At 33.2% G+C, this 25511-nt stretch overlaps 1 protein-coding gene across 7 annotated transcripts in view; it reads right to left on the bottom strand.

Moving 5' to 3' along the window:
- The window catches only part of LOC111418463 (rolling pebbles), a 72994-nt gene that overhangs the window by 14627 nt on the left and 32856 nt on the right, over positions 1–25511 (bottom strand). For 2 of the 7 annotated variants that reach the window (XM_071199480.1, XM_071199482.1), the window contains 4 exons: positions 1933–2118; positions 1716–1876; positions 184–385; positions 2–130 (listed from right to left, as the gene is read on the bottom strand). In XM_071199480.1, coding sequence (XP_071055581.1) covers positions 2–130; positions 184–385; positions 1716–1876; positions 1933–2118 — 678 coding nt within the window. Of the gene's footprint in view, position 1; positions 131–183; positions 386–1715; positions 1877–1932; positions 2119–2958; positions 2983–8575; positions 8685–9285; positions 9388–25018; positions 25353–25511 lie in introns of those variants that run through there. The other 5 variants (XM_071199483.1, XM_071199485.1, XM_071199481.1 and 2 more) reach the window with 5 other exon arrangements.

Raw genomic sequence — 25511 nt, 5'->3', positions numbered from 1 at the left:
CCTGTAATTAATTGGTTGAGTCCTAAGCTGGCGCTTGAGCTTCCTGCGAACCACAACGACCGGATTTTTCCTAAAACGACGCTTGGCCAATGTTTCCCTTCGTTCGATGTAGTTGATGACGTCATTACAGCTATTTATTTTAGGGATTATTTTTGTGTATTTTTTAATTCAACTAAAAATTACCTGATAATGCAACATCTCCTTGTTGTTTGACCGATCTGGACGTGAAAGGACTCCTCAATCCTTTAGGATTCAAAAAGAATTTCCTGCGGGATTGAGGCGGAGTTGGGCAACTCTGGGTCATGATGCCTTGATCCAGGCGACTTCTTGGTTTCGTTTTTGGAAGCTTCTCCGGGTGACCTTCGGGAGAGATGACTTCTCTAGTCTAATAAAAAATGTTGTTAGTCATTTATTTAAAAATTAATTTATTTATAAACTTACTATGCGAGGTGTGGTTGTAGGGAGGAGGAAGGTGCATTCACTGGCTTACGCGGACGATTTGGTGGTAGTGGCGAGAGAGGCGAAGGAGATGAAGGCGATGATGCGGAGTTTGGAGAGTTACTTTAGGGGGAAGGCTCTGGAGGTGAATGTAGGAAAGACAAAGGTTATGAAGTTCTGTAAAGGGGGTAGAAGGAAGAGCGAAGATTGGAGGTAGGAAGGGAAGGAGATAGAGGAGGTGAGGGAGTACATATATTTGGGGTACAGATTTAGAGAGGGCAACAAGGAAGGCGCGCATGTGAGGGCAATGGCCAAGAAGGCGAATAAGGTGATGGGGAGAGAGATTATTTGGAAGGGATATAGGAAAAAGGAAGATGATATTCGAGTGCTTGATTAGAAGTGTTATGATGTACGGGGCGGAGCTTTGGGGGTGGAAAGAGCAAGGGCTGTTGGAAGGTGTACAGGCTAGGTATTGGAGATGGGTTTTGGGGTTGGCAAAAGAGACGCCGGAGTACATAGTCAGAGAAGAGGTGAAGGTTGATAAGTTAAGAGTGGAGGCGGGTAAAAGGGCGGTACGTTTTGAGGAGAGGGTTGAAGGGAGGTCTCAATGTAAAATTTTGGGGGAGTGCTGGAAAGAGATTAAGGCAGGGAAAGGGGGTTACGGGCAACGAGGGAGGGAGGAATATTTCAGAAGGGTGGGGTACTCAGTGAAAGCGGTAGATGATAGAAGGAGGGAAGGGATTGAGATGTGGAAAGAGCTGGAGAGCAGGGATAGAGATGTACAGAGGCAAGAAAGAAGGGGGCAGATAAGGGAGAGCAGGTACAACCCTAAGTACGAGGAAATAATAACGGAGGGATTGCCGAAGTACCTGTCGGTGGAGGGGGATGAGGATGGTGGCAAGATTCAGATGCGGCAATGAGGAGAGAGCGAATAGGTATTGGATGAGAGATGATGAGAGGTGATGTAGGCTATGTGGGGGGGGAGTGGGAGTCGTTGGAGCACCTACTGAGGGAGTGTGACGAGCTAAGAGAGGAGGTGATCGGCTGGAAGCAGGTGCTGGGGGAGAGGGCAGAGGGAAGAGAATGGATGAGGGAGGTGGTGGCGACAAGGCAGCGTAGGGAGATGCGGGGAGGAGATGGGGAGGGGTGGGATAGGAAATAAAATGTATTGTATTGTAATGTGATATATGTAATTGTAGTATTGTTAAAATTTAATTGTTTGTGGAATGTAATGCTGAGTTTGTAGCAATAAACTTAAAACTTATTTATAAACTTACTTGCATGTAATTTGTGAAGTGACCGTTCGTTTTTACTTTAGATCTTGGTGTGTATTCCCAAGATTTCTCCGATCCCGTTTGTTGAGGGCTTATTTCTCCGTATAAAGTTATTTCCGATCCTCTTAATCCAGAACATCCCATTCTGTTCGCAGAAGGCATCACTAAAATCACAAGGGAGGGTGTTAGGGTACTTAGTTTTCTATTCTGAAGTGTATACCGTTTAATAAAGCCGGGTTCAGACATAACGGACACGATTCGTTGGTGAACATACAAGAGTAGCATCGTTCGTGGCCGCAATTGTCAATTAGACGTCTTTTCTTGCCCTTATCGAAGGGCATATCGCAGCTGGGGCACGTGCCGGGTCCATTTTCGGAGTCGAGAAGTCTTCGGATGGCCGCAAGGTCTGCAATAATAATAATAATATAAAAGAAATGTATAAAGCGAGATAAAGGTCTTAAAGTAACTGTTTATATGCACTTATGTAAATGCTTGGACGGCCGAAAATGTCGATTAGCTCTGGCTGCGTTGACCTTTCGCCAACATCTTGTTTATGGCGATTTCTAAAGTGCGCCCGAAATTCCACCATTTACGGTTTTAAGATATCAGTTTGCGATAATTGATTATTTAAAATTTCGATGCATTTTTTTTCAGGAATTCGAGTTATTTTTTTTTTTAATTAAGATATATACAGAGGATAAAAATTATTATAGTGGTCGTTTCGAAAACTCGGCCAAGTTGCGTAAAACGCGATTGCAGCGGATTGAACGAGATTAAAACGTTGCAAAACTCGATGTCATCAAAAAAGCACAACATTCAGAGTTTAATTACCATTTCCCACCTTTCACTATTCCATTTCACCTGTTTTGACCACACCTACAAAGAGAACTTTACCGAACCCCATCATCGCTAATAATCAAAACCGTTTCTTTTCACTGCCAACCAATGAACGGTCACGATTCCTAATTCATTCACACAGGCTACAGGTAAAATATTCTTACTTTCACCTGGCGTGGGTGTTCTTAAAACGAGAACGATACCCCCCGCGGGTTCAACACCACTCCACTCTTTTCCCTTTTCCTTCGCTTCTTTACTATGTAAGCCAATTTTACCATCACAACGTTATATCCCGCTGCTTTGACACGAAATTATTCGTCTCGTCGGCCAATTAAAGTTCAACAACGTCAGCTGCCGTCACGCAGATGATATCACGAGTACATATCATTTGAATTTAGTTTTTATATACCTAATTCTTTAAATTCCGTTTATGACCGCAATAGGATCTTCTTTAATTATTTAGTTTAAGGAGTCTCTTTAAACTACGACTCTGTAATTAAATAATTACCAAACGCCCACTATGTCCGTTAACGCTTAAGAAACTCTCTAGGAAACGCCCTGTAACGTTATTTATACAGTTTTTTTTTTGCGTAGTTCTTGAAGTAGGTGGGAATGTTGTTTGCAGGTGTTTTCCTTAGTTTTAATACGTAGGTAAATTACTATGAAATTAAAATTCAAATACTATTTATATATGTATAAGTTAAAGAATGCAAAAGTTTACTCCCAACAATTAAACACAGTTTATGGAAAAATCGCTGAGACGGATCTAAAGAATTAAATTTTGTTCTGAATTTAGTATAGTCAAGTTACATTACATTACATTACATTACATAGAATACATATCGGGTAGGCGGACCAACCAACCTTGCACCGCGACCCTAAGGATCTATTGTACCCTGATAGATATCGTTATCAAATTTCAACTGCTGTTAACGGCAGGGCAGTGGCATAAAACATGCTCAACCGTCTCTGCTTCCTCCGCACATAGTCGGCTAAACCCAACAAGTTGAGGTGTGCTTTTAATCGGCAGTGCCCAGTAAAAACACCCATTAGAACTTTTATGCTACTACGGGCAAGTCCTAAAATATTCCCGGGTCTCATTCCAGGAGAACTGGTTCACAGTAGGCGAACTCTCTCTTCAGCCCACAGTCCAATCCTATATTTGGCCATCGCAAATGATACACCAACTGCTGGTTCCGGTCCCACAAACGCTTCAGCGCTGCCATCTCGTGCTAGCTTATCTGCCGCTTCATTGCCAGCAACCCCAGAGTGACTCGGGACCCAGATCAGAGAGACTCTGTTATCACAACTCAGTGTGTTTAATGTTCTCTTACAATCATTAACCAGAGCCGACACCGTTTTCACGGCTTGCAGCGCCTGGAGAGCGGCTTGACTGTCTGAGAAAATTCGTACTGTCATGTTCTTCACCCCTCTTTCAAGAAGGATTTTAGCACCCATGTCAATAGCAAATACTTCCGCCTGGAATACAGTACAGTACGTACCCAGGCTGTAGGCTTGCTTAATTCGAGGTGTCTGGCAGTATACTCCTGCTCCTACCCCTTCAGGCGTTTTTGATCCATCTGTGTACAAGCAAATGTCTGCCCGAACCAGAGAATTTTCATTTTCGATCCAGGACTGCCGCTCAGGCAGTACAATCTGGTATCGAGCATTAATCACTGATAGTGATACCGCCAAATCTGACGGAATTGATAGCACAGTATCAGTGCTTATAATGTCTTCCGCAGCCCATTGGTAGGACATGTCGGAACAGTTATGAGCATATTGCTTAAATCTGTAAATGGTTGTTCTAGCCACTTTCTCTATATGCAAATGCAGAGGAGATAGGCCAAGCAGAACCTCCATTGCTAGAGTTGGCGTTGTGCCTATCGCACCAGAGATTGCCAATCCAGCTACTCGTTGAATTCGTGAAAGTTTACTGATAACTGAAGTCTGTCGGACTTTCCTATACCAGGCTGCTGCTCCGTATGTGATCATAGGTCTAACCACAGTCACATAGAGCCAGTACAGTCTTTCAGGGGTAAGACCCCAATTTTTTCCACAAAGACTGCCACAAGTCCACAAGGATAGTCTAGCTTTGTGCAAAACTCCCTGCAAATGTCCATTCCATGACAGGGCTTTGTCTAGGATTACTCCTAGATATTTGACTTCCTTTGAGAAAGGAATTTCTTCACCTTAGATAGTTGGGCGGATTAGTCCATCCAACTTTCGCTTCCTGGTGAAGGGCACAACAATTGTCTTTTGCGGGTTTATTGAGAGGTTCTCTCCCTTACACCAAGCGCAAATGGTATCTAGGGTCACCTGGAGGACTTACCCCTGACACACCAACGGCTTCGACTATCGCAATCAGATCGTCAACTAAGAGGGACCAAAGCAGGGGAGATAACACCCCTCCCTGCGGGCAGCCACCTCCCGGCCTGAAGCGTATCGTATCACCGTGGAGTGAAGTAGAAACTATTCCACTATCTAGCATATTGCGGATCCAACCCGCTATAGTTGCTTCCACTCCCCTGTCAAGAGCAGCTCTTTCAACAGATTGTGGTATTACGTTGTTGAACGCTCCCTCTATATCCAGAAACGCACAAACCAAGATTTCTTTATCCTGCAGCGTCCTGGATACTCTACCAACTATGTTGTGTAGAGCCAATTCTGCTGATTTTCCCGCTTTATAAGCATACTGGTGGCGACTCAGTGGACCAGATACCAATGGCACCGTACGGATATACCGTTCCAGAACTTTTTCAAGGGTTTTCAGCAGAAATGACGTTAGGCTGATGGGTCGAAAGGCATTAGGAGTAGGGACCGAACGGCCCGCTTTGGGTATGTAAGATACCCGTACCTTAGTCCATTCTGCCGGCACATATTTCCAGGCGACACTCGCTCTGAAAATTTTTACCAAAATTGGCAACAACAAAGACCTCCCCTGCTGTAACAAAGCAGGAAAGATATTGTCTTCTCCAGGCGACTTGTAGTTTACTGAAGTTCTCGGTTTAGGAAACTTGGACTCTTCAAAGGAATCGGAAGCAATGATTGGAAAATTGTTCGGAGTAGTATACTGGATTAATTGGATTAATTTTCTTTTTTATTATTAAAGGTGATTAATTTTAATTCGAATAATCTTCATTACTTCTTATTTAACTTATTAAAATATTTTTTCTATTTTTGAGATTATGTCACAATGGTGATTGACAAGTAACTTACATTACATTACATTACATTACATAGAATACATATCGGGTAGGCGGACCAACCAACCTTGCACCGCGACCCTAAGGATCTATTGTACCCCGATAGATATCGTTATCAAATTTCACCGTGCAGTCCAATGCTCTTAACGAACATTAATACCTTGCCCGGCGACAGGTCATTCAGATCTTTTGAGGAGATAAACTGCGACCGAAAAATCGAGAATCTGATACGGTTAACGGCAGGGCAGAGGCATAAAACATGCTCAACTGTCTCTGCTTCCTCCGCACATAGTCGGCATTCAACATCGTCGGCTAAACCCAACAAGTTGAGGTGTGCTTTTAATCGGCAGTGCCCAGTAAAAACACCCATTAGAACTTTTATGCTACTACGGGCAAGTCCTAAAATATTCCCGGGTTTGACAGTGGAGATGTTAATAAACACCTTAGCATGTCTCATTCCAGGAGAACTGGTCCACAGTAGGCGAAGTCTCTCTTCAGCCCACAATCCAATCCTATATTTGGCCATCGCAAATGATACACCAACTGCTGGTTCCGGTCCCACAAACGCTTCAGCGCTGCCATCTCGTGCTAGCTTATCTGCCGCTTCATTGCCAGCAACCCCAGAGTGACCCGGGACCCAGATCAGAGAGACTCTGTTATCACAATTCAGTGTGTGTAATGTTCTCTTACAATCATTAACCAGAGCCGACACCGTTTTCACGGCTTGCAGCGCCTGGAGAGCGGCTTGACTGTCTGAGAAAATTCGTACTGTCATGTTCTTCACCCCTCTTTCAAGAAGGATTTTAGCACCCATGTCAATAGCAAATACTTCCGCCTGGAATACAGTACAGTACGTACCCAGGCTGTAGGCTTGCTTAATTCGAGGTGTCTGGCAGTATACTCCTGCTCCTACCCCTTCAGGCGTTTTTGATCCATCTGTGTACAAGCAAATGTCTGCCCGAACCAGAGAATTTTCATTTTCAATCTGGTATCGAGCATTAATCACTGATAGTGATACCGCCAAATCTGACGGCATTGATAGCACAGTATCAGTGCTTATAATGTCTTCCGCAGCCCATTGGTAGGACATGTCGGAACAGTTTTGAGCATATTGCTTAAATCTGTAAATGGTTGTTCTAGTCACTTTCACTATATGCAAATGCAGAGGAGATAGGCCAAGCAGAACCTCCATTGCTAGAGTTGGCGTTGTGCCTATCGCACCAGAGATTGCCAATCCAGCTACTCGTTGAATTCGTGAAAGTTTACTGATAACTGAAGTCTGTTGGACTTTCCTATACCAGGCTGCTGCTCCGTATGTGATCATAGGTCTAACCACAGTCACATAGAGCCAGTACAGTCTTTCAGGGGTAAGACCCCAATTTTTTCCACAAACACTGCGACAAGTCCACAAGGATAGTCTAGCTTTGTGCAAAACTCCCTACAAATGTCCATTCCATGACAGGGTTTTGTCTAGGATTACTCCTAGATATTTGACTTCCTTTGAGAAAGGAATTTCTTCACCTTACAGTCAAGTTAGTTACGTTCGAACGTGCTTGGGTTTGACAATCCAACCATCTTAATCTAACACAACCCAACCCAACCAAATCTAACACAATCCAACTCAACCCAACCATGTATCAAAGCTTGATTTTGAAGTTGCATTGTGTTGGATTTTATTTACCCTTAAGTTTGGATAGTATTGGGGTTGAGTTGCTATGATTTCTAATAACTTTACTCAATCCAACCCAACCCAACCATGTATCAAAGCTTAATCACGTTGAAACTACATTACTTTGGATTTGGGTTTCCTTGAATTTGGGTAGTATTGGAAATTTGATGAAATTATTCATTTCTCTATGTTCTGAGATTATCTGAAATCATTTGAGGTTGAGTCTAAGATTGGGTCGATTAAATGGCAAAATTAATTATGTACATCGAATAAATTTCGCCATATAGTTAATTTAAATCGAAAAGACACCTGCAAAAAGTGAAGTAAATAGAATCTGTACTTTCATTTCTTCCATAATCACGCATAAGTAAGGTTTTAAGTAATCAGCATAGGTTATTCCACTTGTTCGCGACAATCGTTTTCATCCATAAGCGGTCTAATTGGTTATTACGGCCTCCACGGAAGAATTCGCAATTACCAAGAATAAAATCGGCTTCACGGTTGCACAACGAGCGTCCTGGCGCTGTTGTAGTCAGCGTGGCGACGCTGGGTGTCTTAAGACTAATAATTTTACTTGGTGCTACAGGTGACGTCGTCGCCGTGGTGGAGTGAACGTAGTCGTAGGGACATCGAGGTCAACGTGGCCTCGATACGAACGACGGAGAAACACGATTTTCGCTGATATTTTCAAAGACTGAGCGGCGGCGAGTTCTCTCTGGGTCCGATTTATTATGCCGGCCATTTTTCCGACGCCTTATTGCCCAATAACTTTAATATAAAGCGGCCGAGAACCTCTCACGAACTCTCTTTCTTTGTATCGAACTCAACTTTGTACAAAGACGACCGTCCAGGTGGAAATCTTACTCAAAACTGTTACGAAATCGATTAATAACCTTCTCTTATATTCGAAGAGAAAAGTTTTTAGTAAAATTTATCTACGATCTAATTTACTCTTAAATTATATAAATTATTAAACTATTGACCTGTTTATAAATAATCTTTAATTCAAGGCTTTACATGATAATAAATGGAAAATAATTTAAATCGATGTTTTTCGTCTCCTTTTGCGCGTTTTAATTTTAATCTATTTCTTAAAAAATAAAATTAATTACGAACAATTCTAAGAAATTAATGAATCAAAAAATTCTTACAAAAATTTGTTAATTCTGGATCTGTTGAATGCGGTCTTCTTTTAACGAGGCGTTTCTTTCTTTCGCGAGTTAAATCCCAATTTGACATTTTCTTCAACTTTAATTTAATTAAAAAATTAACGAAAAACAATCACACCATTGAACGTTTTAAATATAACTGATGAGATATCGACTACAATTCGTGTGGAAACTTTTATCTTTTTAGATAACACATTTTTAATTGTTAACTGGTGACAGCTGAGAATTATTTTTATTGTCTAGCGCCAGGATGGAGCCTTTCAAAGATTTAAAAAAAAACAGTATTATTATCGGCGTTTTTCACCTCGAAAAAGTAATCTTGTGTTTGTCTTTTTTGTAAAAAGGATAAATTGTGTTACATAATCTCTAAGTGTTACCAGGAAATCTTATCTTAACTTTAATTGTTAAAGAAAACCTAAAAATAAAGAAATAATATTTATGTTAAATTACATAACCCATTCAATCTAACTGTTATTTTACTGAGAAATCTTATCTTACACTTTAATTGAAGACCTAGATCGAATGGAGATGAATGAAATGAAATTGTCTTTGCTTTTTACTACGAAAGAAAGATAGAGAGTAACGGGACTTTTATTTAAACTGGTTTTGTTTAAACAAGTCAAGTGTGCACTTTGATGTGTTTACTTTACACAGAGAAAAATAAACGATTTCCCAATTTTCTTTTCGATTACCTTTCCAAGTTGAACATTTTTATCAAAAAAATCCTTTGGCACTTTTACACTTTTTAATTTCTTTAATTTATTTGAAATTGATAACTTAAACCTGGAAATGGTCAGTGTTGCTAAGGAAAGATCGAAACTAACTGTTGTCTCTTGTAAAGTTTTGCTAACAGCAGGTGTGGACGTGGGTAGAAAAGACATCGTAGGCGAAGAGATGTTGGTGGGTAGAGTGGACGTCGTCGTCGTCCGGGAGTGGTGACACTTCTTCAAGGTCAAAATTTGTCTTCTTATAATTAATAGATTTAATTAGAGGAATTTAAACCAAAGCAGCCTTAATATCAGAGTATTTATCATACACAACTTACGCTGTGGAAACGACGGCTAAAAACTCTACAACGAAAAGAATCATTCGAACAGCCATAGCAGGCTACATCCTGAGGGACCATAAGAAAAGCGACTTCCTGGACGCCCGCATGAAAGCTGAAATTCATCATCCCAGCCACGTCTCTAGATCATAGAGTACTAAGGCCTTAGAAAGAGGAATAAGAAGAAGAGACGAAACAATACGCGATGATTGGATAAATTGAAAAATTGTTAATAATAAACCGTAAAGCAAGTTAAATGCCGTTTTGAAGTTTAAGCACCTGATTATACCGTCTACGACTTCTATACGGTTCGTTTGTAAAACGACCAAAACAAATGGAAATGACGGGGCTATTAATTCCTCTTGTTAATTAGGAGAAATCGCTGATTACTTTCTTAACTTTGAAAGCAGTGTCACTCTCTTTAATGACGGTTTATTATATTCAAGCGAATGTTCTAATTAATTTCATTAAATATACAGGGTGATTCACATAAGAACCGACACAGAGGACAATGAATTAAGACGATTTAACACAACTTACCTCTATACTAAGTTGTACACCTCAGGAGTTATAGGCCTTCAAAGTTGGCTTTTAAATTTTTAAAAAGTTCAATATCTTCGTAATACATTAAGCTAGAAAAACCAAATTTGGTATACGTTATGAGTGTACCAAGGGTATTAATTAGTAGCAAATTGAACCCAATTGAGGCATTTCATAGGGTTGATTAAGGGCGATGGTAACTTTGTCGTTTTCATAAAAAAATTAAATAACTAAAGACACGTATTTCGTAGTGTTGCTTAAAATAAGAGAAAATTTAGTAGTCGGCTATGAAATTGTACGTCAAAGTTGACAAATCCATCTTCTCCATCTTTTCTCCATCACCTTTAATTTTCAAGTTATGATCTATTTTAATACCAAAAGTACTCAATTTTGACATTTTGGTGATTTTTTCTTTATCACTAGAAAATCATTATAACTAAACCAAATCTGTTTATGAGTAATGTCCTTTTAGTTCATAATAAACAATTTATTTCAAATAGACTTTTCTCCATCACCTTTAATTTTCGAGTTATGATCTATTTTAATACCAAAAGTACTCAATTTTGACATTTTGGTGATTTTTTCTTTATCACTAGAAAATCATTATAACTAAACCAAATCTGTTTATGAGTAATGTCCTTTTAGCTCATAATAAACAATTTATTTCAAATAAACTTTTCTCTATCACCTTTAATTTTCGAGTTATGATCTATTTTAATACCAAAAGTACTCAATTTTGACATTTTGGTGATTTTTTCTTTATCACTAGAAAATCATTATAACTAAACCAAATCTGTTTATGAGTAATGTCCTTTTAGTTCATAATAACAATTTATTTCAAATAAACTTTTCTCCATCATCTTTAATTTTCGAGTTATGATCTATTTTAATACCAAAAGTACTCAATTTTGACATTTTGGTGATTTTTTCTTTATCACTAGAAAATCATTATAACTAAACCAAATCTGTTTATGAGTAATGTCATTTTAGTTCATAATAAACAATTTATTTCAAATAAATTTTTCTCCATCACCTTTAATTTTCGAGTTATGATCTATTTTAATACCAAAAGTACTCAATTTTGACATTTTGGTGATTTTTTCTTTATCACTAGAAAATCATTATAACTAAACCAAATCTGTTTATGAGTAATGTCCTTTTAGTTCATAATAAACAATTTATTTCAAATAAACTTTTCTCCATCACCTCTAATTTTCGAGTTATGATCTATTTTAATACCAAAAGTACTCAATTTTGACATTTTGGTGATTTTTTCTTCATCACTAGAAAATCATTATAACTAAACCAAATCTGTTTATGAGTAATGTCCTTTTAGTTCATAATAAACAATTTATTTCAAATAAACTTTTCTCCATCACCTCTAATTTTCGAGTTATGATCTATTTTAATACCAAAAGTACTCAATTTTGACATTTTGGTGATTTTTTCTTTATCACTAGAAAATCATTATAACTAAACCAAATCTGTTTATGAGTAATGTCATTTTAGTTCATAATAAACAATTTATTTCAAATAAATTTTTCTCCATCACCTTTAATTTTCGAGTTATGATCTATTTTAATACCAAAAGTACTCAATTTTGACATTTTGGTGATTTTTTCTTTATCACTAGAAAATCATTATAACTAAACCAAATCTGTTTATGAGTAATGTCCTTTTAGTTCATAATAAACAATTTATTTCAAAAAAACTTATCTCCATCACCTTTAATTTTCGAGTTATGATCTATTTTAATACCAAAAGTACTCAATTTTGACATTTTGGTGATTTTTTCTTTATCACTAGAAAATCATTATAACTAAACCAAATCTGTTTATGAGTAATGTCCTTTTAGTTCATAATAAACAATTTATTTCAAATAAACGTTTCTCCATCACCTTTAATTTTCGAGTTATGATCTATTTTAATACCAAAAGTACTCAATTTTGACATTTTGGTGATTTTTTCTTTATCACTAGAAAATCATTATAACTAAACCAAATCTGTTTATGAGTAATGTCCTTTTAGTTCATAATAAACAATTTATTTCAAATAAACTTTCCTCCATCACCTTTAATTTTCGAGTTATGATCTATTTTAATACCAAAAGTACTCAATTTTGACATTTTGGTGATTTTTTCTTTATCACTAGAAAATCATTATAACTAAACCAAATCTGTTTATGAGTAATGTCCTTTTAGTTCATAATAAACAATTTATTTCAAATAAACTTTTCTCCATCACCTTTAATTTTCGAGTTATGATCTATTTTAATACCAAAAGTACTCAATTTTGACATTTTGGTGATTTTTTCTTTATCACTAGAAAATCATTATAACTAAACCAAATCTGTTTATGAGTAATGTCCTTTTAGTTCATAATAAACAATTTATTTCAAATAAACTTTCCTCCATCACCTTTAATTTTCGAGTTATGATCTATTTTAATACCAAAAGTACTCAATTTTGACATTTTGGTGATTTTTTCTTTATCACTAGAAAATCATTATAACTAAAGCAAATCTGTTTATGAGTAATGTCCTTTTAGTTCATAATAAACAATTTATTTCAAATAAACTTTTCTCCATCACCTTTAATTTTTGAGTTATGATCTATTTTAATACCAAAAGTACTCAATTTTGACATTTTGGTGATTTTTTCTTTATCACTAGAAAATCATTATAACTAAACCAAATCTGTTTATTGATGATGTCTTTTTAGTTCATAATAAACAATTTATTTCAAATAAACTTTTCTCCATCACCTTTAATTTTCGAGTTATGATCTATTTTAATACCAAAAGTACTCAATTTTGACATTTTGGTGATTTTTTCTTTATCACTAGAAAATCATTATAACTAAACCAAATCTGTTTATGGATGATGTCTTTTTAGTTCATAATAAACAGTTTATTCCTCAAATTACGTACAATTTCGTACTACGTACGATTTTTGAGTTTTTTATGAAAACGACAATGTTTTTTAAAAAATAGTAAGAGCAAAAAAAGTTTTAGAATTAAATTCCACATGAAATGAAGTAGTAATATATACCAAATTTGGTTTTTCTAGCTTATTGTATTACGAAGATATTCAATGTTTTAAAAATTTAAGACCCAACTTTGAAGGCCTATAACTCCTCAGAGGTACAACTTGGTATAGAGATAAGTTGCGTTAAATCATCTTAATTTATTGTCCTCTACATGTCCCTGCTCTGTGTCGGTTCTTATGTGAATCACCCTGTATATATTTTTTGAATTTCTTGTTATTTTCAATCTTATCTTTCCCAACAACAGCACTTCTGACATAATCCGAGTTACCAACTTACCGGAAGAGAAAAAAGGGCTTTATGGATTGAAAGGCTAACCGAGAAAATCAAATCAGTATCAAATCCAGTAACATGGGAAAACGACATACTGGGATAAACCCAAGTATAAAATAAACGAAGCAGCAAATGAGGCACTAGGAAGCAGAAAAATGAATCCAAACCATAATTTAAATAAAATTCCGTGGGCAAAAAATCTCATTTGTACTGCCTACAGAAGTAAATGTCTGGTCAGATAACAGAGAAAAGATGAACTACTAAAATATGGAGGAGACACTTTAATAACATCGCTGATAAACAAAATCTTAACTGAGCAAAAAATACCAAACGCATGGAAAACAAGCATAAATGTTCAAAAGAACCAAACCACTACAGAGGCATAAATCTACTTAGCACCATGATAACTTTTGATAGAATCTAGATATTTGTGATGAATAATGTTGTTTAGACTTTTTAATAATAAAAAAAATAATCGTTTAAATTATCCCTCGTTAAGAGAATAAAATGGAGGGTTTGGTTTATTGGCGACTACTTCCTTATAGGAGATCGTCCTGAGAGGCCACGTTTTATGAATGGAAAGAAACTTGAAACGCGTAGGCGAACCTGCTATACCCGGGGATACACGTAAACATCCTTCGTGTATGGTTTTCTTCGGTTCAAGAAGAAAACTTGAATGGGCGCGAATAATTAAAAAATCCACACCCGAGGACCAAGAAGGAGATAAGTGGTTAAACATTTGTTTATGCGTGAGCTAATTGGACAAATATTTAGCGTGAAATTACATCAAGTGCCACTCAGGAAAGTCTGTCCGTTATTTTTAGACGTTACGCGACATAGAAAATATTATAACTTCTTTTATCCATTAAGTGATTCGAGTAATCTCGTCCTATAATCTACGAGAGGCCTATTATAAATTATAATTTAATTTTCTAACGTTCCGATCAGATACCGAGTTAAAAAAATCGTTTGACAATTTCACCTCTCACAAAGAAGAGAAAGAAATTTTATTTATTGAAATTTCAAACGTTTTTTTAGTTTATATATTTTTATAGAGAAACGCGTAAGTCACGAAACGTTTTATGATCACGTAATACACGAAGTACGTGTTGAACACAATGAACGGAAAAACTTTCGAACGCACATACACGATAAAATCGACACGAGAGAAACTTAAAGTTTTCGTTATAAAACTCGGCAAAGTTTAAACCCCAAGAATATTTAAAAGCGGACTGATCCAATAAAATGTTTACGAATGAAGCGGGTCCAGCGTGATTTAGTGCCATAAAGCGATTACAGATGGTAGTAGCAGTGAGATTAGACCAAGAAGATTTTCGAAACACAAAGCTTAAGATTACACAAAAAGAGGAATCATAAAGTTTAAAATAAGTAAAAAAAAAGAATTTAATTTAAGCATCAATTTGGATAAAAGATTAAGAAATAAAAAAAAATAATGATATAACAATCCTACTTTTCCTGTTCTGGCCGTTCTTCTGGGATCTTTAGATGATTATGAACTTCCTTTCTCGCGTCGTAAACGTACAGAGCAATATCAAAGCAGATGGCGCCTCGTTTTGGTACAAAACCAAGAAGCAGAAGAAGACGGACTCGAGGGTTCGCGTTCTCTCTTCAAAAGAGCTCCTTTCTCCGGAGTCTCTGGACTCTCCGGACGGACGAAGCGCGGAGAGGTGCAGCTTAATGGTTATAACAGTACATCGCAGTTGATTTTTCCTTGTTCGACTCGAAAAATAAAGAAATAAGAATAAAAAGGATAAAATAACCGGCGCTGTAATGATCGTGTAATTACGGGCATTAATTTTTGCCATCACCACAAAAATGTTTAAATCTGTATCATTGGGATTGTAGATATATGATTTTTTGATCTCGAAGAAGTTGAACGAAACGATGCAATAAACTGTAAATAAACCGACTTTATCTCAACGATGATAAAACGACTAATGTCAATAAGGATTCTATTACAGACGAGGAAAAAAAATTTAATTTTGAATCTGAAGCCTTGGCAACAATGGATCTGTACGAGTGATTTTCGTGAGAACGGTTTTCTTTTCGTCGTTCTCGCGGTTCCTTTTGCTCGATTTTCGGTTACCGGTTACTAATTTCACACTATTTAAACTGAATCGACCGCGTCTCGACGTGTTTTTCGGTTAGAGTCGTCCCCGAAAAAGTTATTTACATTCGATGTGATGCAATGCGACGAACAATTCTTGGCGGTTGGTCCCTAAGCTTATAAAACGACGACATATGCCGTACATCTGTCGTTTAATTATCATTCACGTTTTTCGTTTGTGTTCCTAAGTAAAATATAAAAAAAAACAAAGGATATTTTGCCAACAATGTATTTGGCACATCAAGTATCAAATTACCAGAAATCTTATATCTTAAATTATATCTCAAAAACCAAAAGTGATTTTTCAAAATCGATTTTATCATTGAAAAGAAGATGGTTTTGTTGATGATTGATGAAGGTTTCATGATTGTATTCCAAGAAATCAATTTTCTACAAATTTTTAAGTTTAATCCAAGAAATTGTAGAATCACCAGAAATCTCGATTAAGTTAAAAAGTTTCTAACTCAAAAAGTAGAAATGATTTTTGAAAACCGACTTCACCAGTAAAAAGGAAATGCTTTTATTGGTGATTGGTGAAAATTTTATAATTAATTTCCAAGAAACCAATTTTACACAAGTTATTAAAATCAATCCAAAAACTTTAAAAATCATCAGAAAAGATGCTTGAATTACAAACATTATATCTCAAAAACCAAAAGTGATTTCTCAAAATGGACTTTATCATTAAAAAGATGATGGTTTTATTGATGATTGATGAAGGTGTCATGATTGTATTCCAAGAAATCGATTTTCCACAAATTTTTAAGTTTAATCCAAGAAATTGTAGAATCACCAGAAATCTCGATTAAGTTAAAAAGTTTCTAACTCAAAAAGTAGAAGTGATTTTTGAAAACCGACTTCACCAGTAAAAAGGAAATGCTTTTATTGGTGATTGGTGAAAATTTTATAATTAATTTCCAAGAAACCAATTTTACACAAGTTATTAAAATCAATCCAAAAACCTTAAAAATCATCAGAAAAGATGCTTGAATTACAAACATTATATCTCAAAAACCAAAAGTGATTTCTCAAAATGGACTTTATCATTAAAAAGATGATGGTTTTGTTGATGATTGATGAAGGTTTCATGATTGTATTCCAAGAAATCGATTTTCCACAAATTTTTAAGTTTAATCCAAGAAATTGTAGAATCACCAGAAATCTCGATTAAGTTAAAAAGTTTCTAACTCAAAAAGTAGAAATGATTTTTGAAAACCGACTTCACCAGTAAAAAGGAAATGCTTTTAGTGGTGATTGGTGAAAAATTTATAATTAATTTCCAAGAAAGCAATTTTACACAAGTTATTAAAATCAATCCAAAAACCTTAAAAATCATCAGAAAAGATGCTTGAATTACAAACATTATATCTCAAAAACCAAAAGTGATTTTTCAAAATGGACTTTATCATTAAAAAGACGATGGTTTTGTTGATGATTGATGAAGGTTTCATGATTGTATTCCAAGAAATCAATTTTCCACAAATTTTTAAGTTTAATCCAAGAAATTGTAGAATCACCAGAAATCCCGATTAAGTTAAAAATTTTCTAACTCAAAAAGTAGAAGTGATTTTTGAAAACCGACTTCACCATTAAAAAGTAAATGCTTTTATTGGTGATTGGTGAAAATTTTATAATTAATTTCCAAGAAACCAATTTTACACAAGTTATTAAAGTCAATCCAAAAACCATAAAAATTATCAGAAATCTCGGTTGAATTACAAAAATTATATCTCAAAAACTAAAAATGATTTTTCAAAATTGATTTTATCATTGAAAAGAAGATGGTTTTGTTGATGATTGATCAAGGTTTCATGATTGTATTCCAAGAAATCGATTTTCTACAAATTTTTAAGTTTAATCCAAGAAATTGTAGAATCACCAGAAATCCCGATTAAGTTAAAAAGTTTCTAACTCAAAAAGTAGAAGTGATTTTTGAAAACCGACTTCACCATTAAAAAGGAAATGCTTTTATTGGTGATTGGTGAAAATTTTATAATTAATTTCCAAGAAACCAATTTTACACAAGTTATTAAAATCAATCCAAAAACCTTAAAAATCATCAGAAAAGATGCTTGAATTACAAACATTATATCCCAAAAACCAAAAGTGATTTCTCAAAATGGACTTTATCATTAAAAAGATGATGGTTTTGTTGATGATTGATGAAAGTTTCATGATTGTATTCCAAGAAATCAATTTTCCAAAAATTTTTAAGTTTAATCCAAGAAATTGTAGAATCACCAGAAATCTCGATTAAGTTAAAAAGTTCCTAACTCAAAAAGTAGAAGTGATTTTTGAAAACCGACTTCACCAGTAAAAAGGAAATGCTTTTATTGATGATTGGTGAAAATTTTATTATTAATTTTCAAAAAACCAATTTTACACAAGTTATTAAAATCAATCCAAAAACCATAAAAATTATCAGAAATCTCGGTTGAATTACAAAAATTATATCTCAAAAACTAAAAATGATTTTTCAAAATTGATTTTATCATTGAAAAGAAGATGGTTTTGTTGATGATTGATGAAGGTTTCATGATTGTATTCCAAGAAATCGATTTTCCACAAATTTTTAAGTTTAATCCAAGAAATTGTAGAATCACCAGAAATCTCGATTAAGTTAAAAAGTTTCTAACTCAAAAAGTAGAAGTGATTTTTGAAAACCGACTTCACCAGTAAAAAGGAAATGCTTTTATTGATGATTGGTGAAAATTTTATTATTAATTTTCAAAAAACCAATTTTACACAAGTTATTAAAATCAATCCAAAAACCATAAAAATTATCAGAAATTTCGGTTGAATTACAAAAATTATATCTCAAAAACTAAAAATGATTTTTCAAAATTGATTTTATCATTGAAAAGAAGATGGTTTTGTTGATGATTGATGAAGGTTTCATGATTGTATTCCAAGAAATCGATTTTCCACAAATTTTTAAGTTTAATCCAAGAAATTGTAGAATCACCAGAAATCTCGATTAAGTTAAAAAGTTTCTAACTCAAAAAGTAGAAGTGATTTTTGAAAACCGACTTCACCATTAAAAAGGAAATGCTTTTATTGGTGATTGGTGAAAATTTTATAATTAATTTCCAAGAAACCAATTTTACACAAGTTATTAAAATCAATCCAAAAACCATAAAAATTATCAGAAATTTCGGTTGAATTACAAAAATTATATCTCAAAAACTAAAAATGATTTTTCAAAATTGATTTTATCATTGAAAAGAAGATGGTTTTGTTGATGATTGATGAAGGTTTCATGATTGTATTCCAAGAAATCGATTTTCCACAAATTTTTAAGTTTAATCCAAGAAATTGTAGAATCACCAGAAATCTCGATTATGTTAAAAAGTTTCTAACTCAAAAAGTAGAAGTGATTTTTGAAAACCGACTTCACCATTAAAAAGGAAATGCTTTTATTGGTGATTGGTGAAAATTTTATAATTAATTTCCAAGAAACCAATTTTACACAAGTTATTAAAATCAATCCAAAAACCATAAAAATTATCAGAAATTTCGGTTGAATTACAAAAATTATATCTCAAAAACTAAAAATGATTTTTCAAAATTGATTTTATCATTGAAAAGAAGATGGTTTTGTTGATGATTGATGAAGGTTTCATGATTGTATTCCAAGAAATCGATTTTCCACAAATTTTTAAGTTTAATCCAAGAAATTGTAGAATCACCAGAAATCTCGATTATGTTAAAAAGTTTCTAACTCAAAAAGTAGAAGTGATTTTTGAAAACCGACTTCACCATTAAAAAGGAAATGCTTTTATTGGTGATTGGTGAAAATTTTATAATTAATTTCCAAGAAACCAATTTTACACAAGTTATTAAAATCAATCCAAAAACCATAAAAATTATCAGAAATTTCGGTTGAATTACAAAAATTATATCTCAAAAACTAAAAATGATTTTTCAAAATTGATTTTATCATTGAAAAGAAGATGGTTTTGTTGATGATTGATGAAGGTTTCATGATTGTATTCCAAGAAATCGATTTTCCACAAATTTTTAAGTTTAATCCAAGAAATTGTAGAATCACCAGAAATCTCGATTAAGTTAAAAAGTTTCTAACTCAAAAAGTAGAAGTGATTTTTGAAAACCGACTTCACCAGTAAAAAGGAAATGCTTTTATTGATGATTGGTGAAAATTTTATTATTAATTTTCAAAAAACCAATTTTACACAAGTTATTAAAATCAATCCAAAAACCATAAAAATTATCAGAAATCTCGGTTGAATTACAAAAATTATATCTCAAAAACTAAAAATGATTTTTCAAAATTGATTTTATCATTGAAAAGAAGATGGTTTTGTTGATGACTGATCAAGGTTTCATGATTGTATTCCAAGAAATCGATTTTCCACAAATTTTTAAGTTTAATCCAAGAAATTCTAGAATCACCAGAAATCTCGATTAAGTTAAAAAGTTTCTAACTCAAAAAGTAGAAGTGATTTTTGAAAACCGACTTCACCATTAAAAAGGAAATGCTTTTATTGATGATTGGTGAAAATTTTATTATTAATTTCCAAGAAACCAATTTTACACAAGTTATTAAAATCAATCCAAAAACCTTAAAAATCATCAGAAAAGATGCTTGAATTACAAACATTATATCTCAAAAACCAAAAGTGATTTCTCAAAATGGACTTTATCATTAAAAAGATGATGGTTTTGTTGATGATTGATGAAGGTTTCATGATTGTATTCCAAGAAATCGATTTTCCACAAATTTTTAAGTTTAATCCAAGAAATTGTAGAATCACCAGAAATCTCGATTAAGTTAAAAAGTTTCTAACTCAAAAAGTAGAAATGATTTTTGAAAACCGACTTCACCAGTAAAAAGGAAATGCTTTTAGTGGTGATTGGTGAAAAATTTATAATTAATTTCCAAGAAACCAATTTTACACAAGTTATTAAAATCAATCCAAAAACCTTAAAAATCATCAGAAAAGATGCTTGAATTACAAACATTATATCTCAAAAACCAAAAGTGATTTCTCAAAATGGACTTTATCATTAAAAAGATGATGGTTTTGTTGATGATTGATGAAGGTTTCATGATTGTATTCCAAGAAATCGATTTTCCACAAATTTTTAAGTTTAATCCAAGAAATTGTAGAATCACCAGAAATCTCGATTAAGTTAAAAAGTTTCTAACTCAAAAAGTAGAAATGATTTTTGAAAACCGACTTCACCAGTAAAAAGGAAATGCTTTTATTGGTGATTGGTGAAAATTTTATAATTAATTTTCAAAAAACCAATTTTACACAAGTTATTAAAATCAATCCAAAAACCTTAAAAATCATCAGAAAAGATGCTTGAATTACAAACATTATATCCCAAAAACCAAAAGTGATTTCTCAAAATAGACTTTATCATTAAAAAGATGATGGTTTTGTTGATGATTGATGAAGGTTTCATGATTGTATTCCAAGAAATCGATTTTCCACAATTTTTTAAGTTTAATCCAAGAAATTGTAGAATCACCAGAAATCTCGATTAAGTTAAAAAGTTTCTAACTCAAAAAGTAGAAATGATTTTTGAAAACCGACTTCACCAGTAAAAAGGAAATGCTTTTAGTGGTGATTGGTGAAAAATTTATAATTAATTTCCAAGAAACCAATTTTACACAAGTTATTAAAATCAATCCAAAAACCTTAAAAATCATCAGAAAAGATGCTTGAATTACAAACATTATATCTCAAAAACCAAAAGTGATTTTTCAAAATGGACTTTATCATTAAAAAGACGATGGTTTTGTTGATGATTGATGAAGGTTTCATGATTGTATTCCAAGAAATCAATTTTCCACAAATTTTTAAGTTTAATCCAAGAAATTGTAGAATCACCAGAAATCCCGATTAAGTTAAAAATTTTCTAACTCAAAAAGTAGAAGTGATTTTTGAAAACCGACTTCACCATTAAAAAGGAAATGCTTTTATTGGTGATTGGTGAAAATTTTATAATTAATTTCCAAGAAACCAATTTTACACAAGTTATTAAAATCAATCCAAAAACCTTAAAAATTATCAGAAATCTCGGTTGAATTACAAAAATTATATCTCAAAAACTAAAAATGATTTTTCAAAATTGATTTTATCATTGAAAAGAAGATGGTTTTGTTGATGACTGATCAAGGTTTCATGATTGTATTCCAAGAAATCGATTTTCCACAAATTTTTAAGTTTAATCCAAGAAATTCTAGAATCACCAGAAATCTCGATTAAGTTAAAAAGTTTCTAACTCAAAAAGTAGAAGTGATTTTTGAAAACCGACTTCACCATTAAAAAGGAAATGCTTTTATTGATGATTGGTGAAAATTTTATTATTAATTTCCAAGAAACCAATTTTACACAAGTTATTAAAATCAATCCAAAAACCTTAAAAATCATCAGAAAAGATGCTTGAATTACAAACATTATATCTCAAAAACCAAAAGTGATTTCTCAAAATGGACTTTATCATTAAAAAGATGATGGTTTTGTTGATGATTGATGAAGGTTTCATGATTGTATTCCAAGAAATCGATTTTCCACAAATTTTTAAGTTTAATCCAAGAAATTGTAGAATCACCAGAAATCTCGATTAAGTTAAAAAGTTTCTAACTCAAAAAGTAGAAATGATTTTTGAAAACCGACTTCACCAGTAAAAAGGAAATGCTTTTAGTGGTGATTGGTGAAAAATTTATAATTAATTTCCAAGAAACCAATTTTACACAAGTTATTAAAATCAATCCAAAAACCTTAAAAATCATCAGAAAAGATGCTTGAATTACAAACATTATATCTCAAAAACCAAAAGTGATTTTTCAAAATGGACTTTATCATTAAAAAGACGATGGTTTTGTTGATGATTGATGAAGGTTTCATGATTGTATTCCAAGAAATCAATTTTCCACAAATTTTTAAGTTTAATCCAAGAAATTGTAGAATCACCAGAAATCCCGATTAAGTTAAAAATTTTCTAACTCAAAAAGTAGAAGTGATTTTTGAAAACCGACTTCACCATTAAAAAGGAAATGCTTTTATTGGTGATTGGTGAAAATTTTATAATTAATTTCCAAGAAACCAATTTTACACAAGTTATTAAAATCAATCCAAAAACCTTAAAAATTATCAGAAATCTCGGTTGAATTACAAAAATTATATCTCAAAAACTAAAAATGATTTTTCAAAATTGATTTTATCATTGAAAAGAAGATGGTTTTGTTGATGACTGATCAAGGTTTCATGATTGTATTCCAAGAAATCGATTTTCCACAAATTTTTAAGTTTAATCCAAGAAATTCTAGAATCACCAGAAATCTCGATTAAGTTAAAAAGTTTCTAACTCAAAAAGTAGAAGTGATTTTTGAAAACCGACTTCACCATTAAAAAGGAAATGCTTTTATTGATGATTGGTGAAAATTTTATTATTAATTTCCAAGAAACCAATTTTACACAAGTTATTAAAATCAATCCAAAAACCTTAAAAATCATCAGAAAAGATGCTTGAATTACAAACATTATATCTCAAAAACCAAAAGTGATTTCTCAAAATGGACTTTATCATTAAAAAGATGATGGTTTTGTTGATGATTGATGAAGGTTTCATGATTGTATTCCAAGAAATCGATTTTCCACAAATTTTTAAGTTTAATCCAAGAAATTGTAGAATCACCAGAAATCTCGATTAAGTTAAAAAGTTTCTAACTCAAAAAGTAGAAATGATTTTTGAAAACCGACTTCACCAGTAAAAAGGAAATGCTTTTAGTGGTGATTGGTGAAAAATTTATAATTAATTTCCAAGAAACCAATTTTACACAAGTTATTAAAATCAATCCAAAAACCTTAAAAATCATCAGAAAAGATGCTTGAATTACAAACATTATATCTCAAAAACCAAAAGTGATTTTTCAAAATGGACTTTATCATTAAAAAGACGATGGTTTTGTTGATGATTGATGAAGGTTTCATGATTGTATTCCAAGAAATCAATTTTCCACAAATTTTTAAGTTTAATCCAAGAAATTGTAGAATCACCAGAAATCCCGATTAAGTTAAAAATTTTCTAACTCAAAAAGTAGAAGTGATTTTTGAAAACCGACTTCACCATTAAAAAGGAAATGCTTTTATTGGTGATTGGTGAAAATTTTATAATTAAGTTCCAAGAAACCAATTTTACACAAGTTATTAAAATCAATCCAAAAACCTTAAAAATCATCAGAAAAGATGCTTGAATTACAAACATTATATCCCAAAAACCAAAAGTGATTTCTCAAAATGGACTTTATCATTAAAAAGATGATGGTTTTATTGATGATTGATGAAGGTTTCATGATTGTATTCCAAGAAATCGATTTTCCACAAATTTTTATTAAGTTTAATCCAAGAAATTTTAGAATTTTAGATTCAATTAAAAAGTTTCTATCTCAAAGAGTAAAAGTGATTTCTAAAAATCGACTTCACCATTAAAAAGGAAATGCTTTTATTGATGATTGGTGAAAATTTGATGACTAATTTCCAAGAAACCAATTTTTCACAATGGTTTTATGATTGTATCGATTTTCTAAGAAATTTAAAAATTACTAGGAATCTCGATTCCGTTAAAAAAATTGAAGTACTATATCTATTTTTTTAATTATTTAATAATATTTAAGATTAATGAAATCATCTATTTAACTATTGATAAATTTATGATTTAAAAATAGTCTTTTTGATAATCTATATCAATGTTGTATGTAAACATTAACTATTTTATCTTTAAACTGGCGCCGAACATATGATCTTATTTCGTTAAAAAATCATTTTTATAAGCGAAATATAAATCTAGGCAGTTATCACAGTTGTTTGTGTAACGGGATGAGAGAATTAATTAAAACGATGTTGTATACCACCGCACGAGTGCTGATCATTGTTATGTTTTATTTATAGAAAGTTACGTGATGCTTTTATGCTTAGGTAATGAAATGGTAGTGCAGCACAAATTTAAATTCTAAAAAGAATTTAATTTGACCTCTAATAACAATTGCTCCAAATTCCAATCGTTATCAATCTTAAACAGTTTCGCTCAATCAAAACTACTTTAACCGGAGCTCGATAAATTCTTTCTTAATCGTTCTGTTTGTTCGCGATGTCGTTAAAATATATTTTTTTGAATTGTATGCTATTGTAGTTGGAACGGAAACTTTAAATTGCGGAACCCCTACGCGTTTTTAACCACGCAACTAAGTCATGAGTAACAGTGCTTAGTCTAGACGTCAAAAACTATTCAAAGATTGGCCACCCACGAGAACATTTTCAGATGTGATTCATTCATTTAAAACTAATAGTAACATTTTTATTCGTCTGTATTTGAATGATTGCGAACTTTTTTGGCCACCCATAACGAAAAAGAAGTCTTACCTAAGAAAGTGTTGCTGTTTCGAGTTTCTTCCACCTGACTTTTCATACTCCTTCTTCGCTTGGACGGCCCTTTACTTAGGCCAGTGAACTACTTATGTACTGAAACCGCTTTGCGGTTGGACGCAATCGACGCAGAACATACACACAAAGAGTACTAACATCCAAAAGAAATTATTTACGTTCACTTTAAATTAATTTTAAGAAATAATAATAATAAATCCGATTACACGTTCACTAAAAATTATGTTTATATTGATAAAGATATTTTGCCGCCGGTCTGAAGTTGTTGGTAAAACTTAACGGTGCGAACTCGAGCGCTCACAACGGCAAACTGACGAGGCTTTCGGATCTGCCTCGGAGTTTCAGACTCGCGCAGCACTCTTCTCTCGGGTTATATTTGTTGTAAAGACGACGAGTAACAGGTCTACTCACCCAGTTCGGTGCCTGGCTTGATTTGTGCTCCTTTACCTGCCCAGAGTGGTTTAATTAAATG

The sequence above is a fragment of the Onthophagus taurus genome, chromosome 10, assembly GCF_036711975.1.
Source record: "Onthophagus taurus isolate NC chromosome 10, IU_Otau_3.0, whole genome shotgun sequence".
In the NCBI taxonomy this organism is placed as follows: domain Eukaryota; kingdom Metazoa; phylum Arthropoda; class Insecta; order Coleoptera; family Scarabaeidae; genus Onthophagus; species Onthophagus taurus.
The sequence above is the reverse complement of the archived record's forward strand: the minus strand, read 5'-3'. Positions and strand labels throughout refer to the sequence as shown.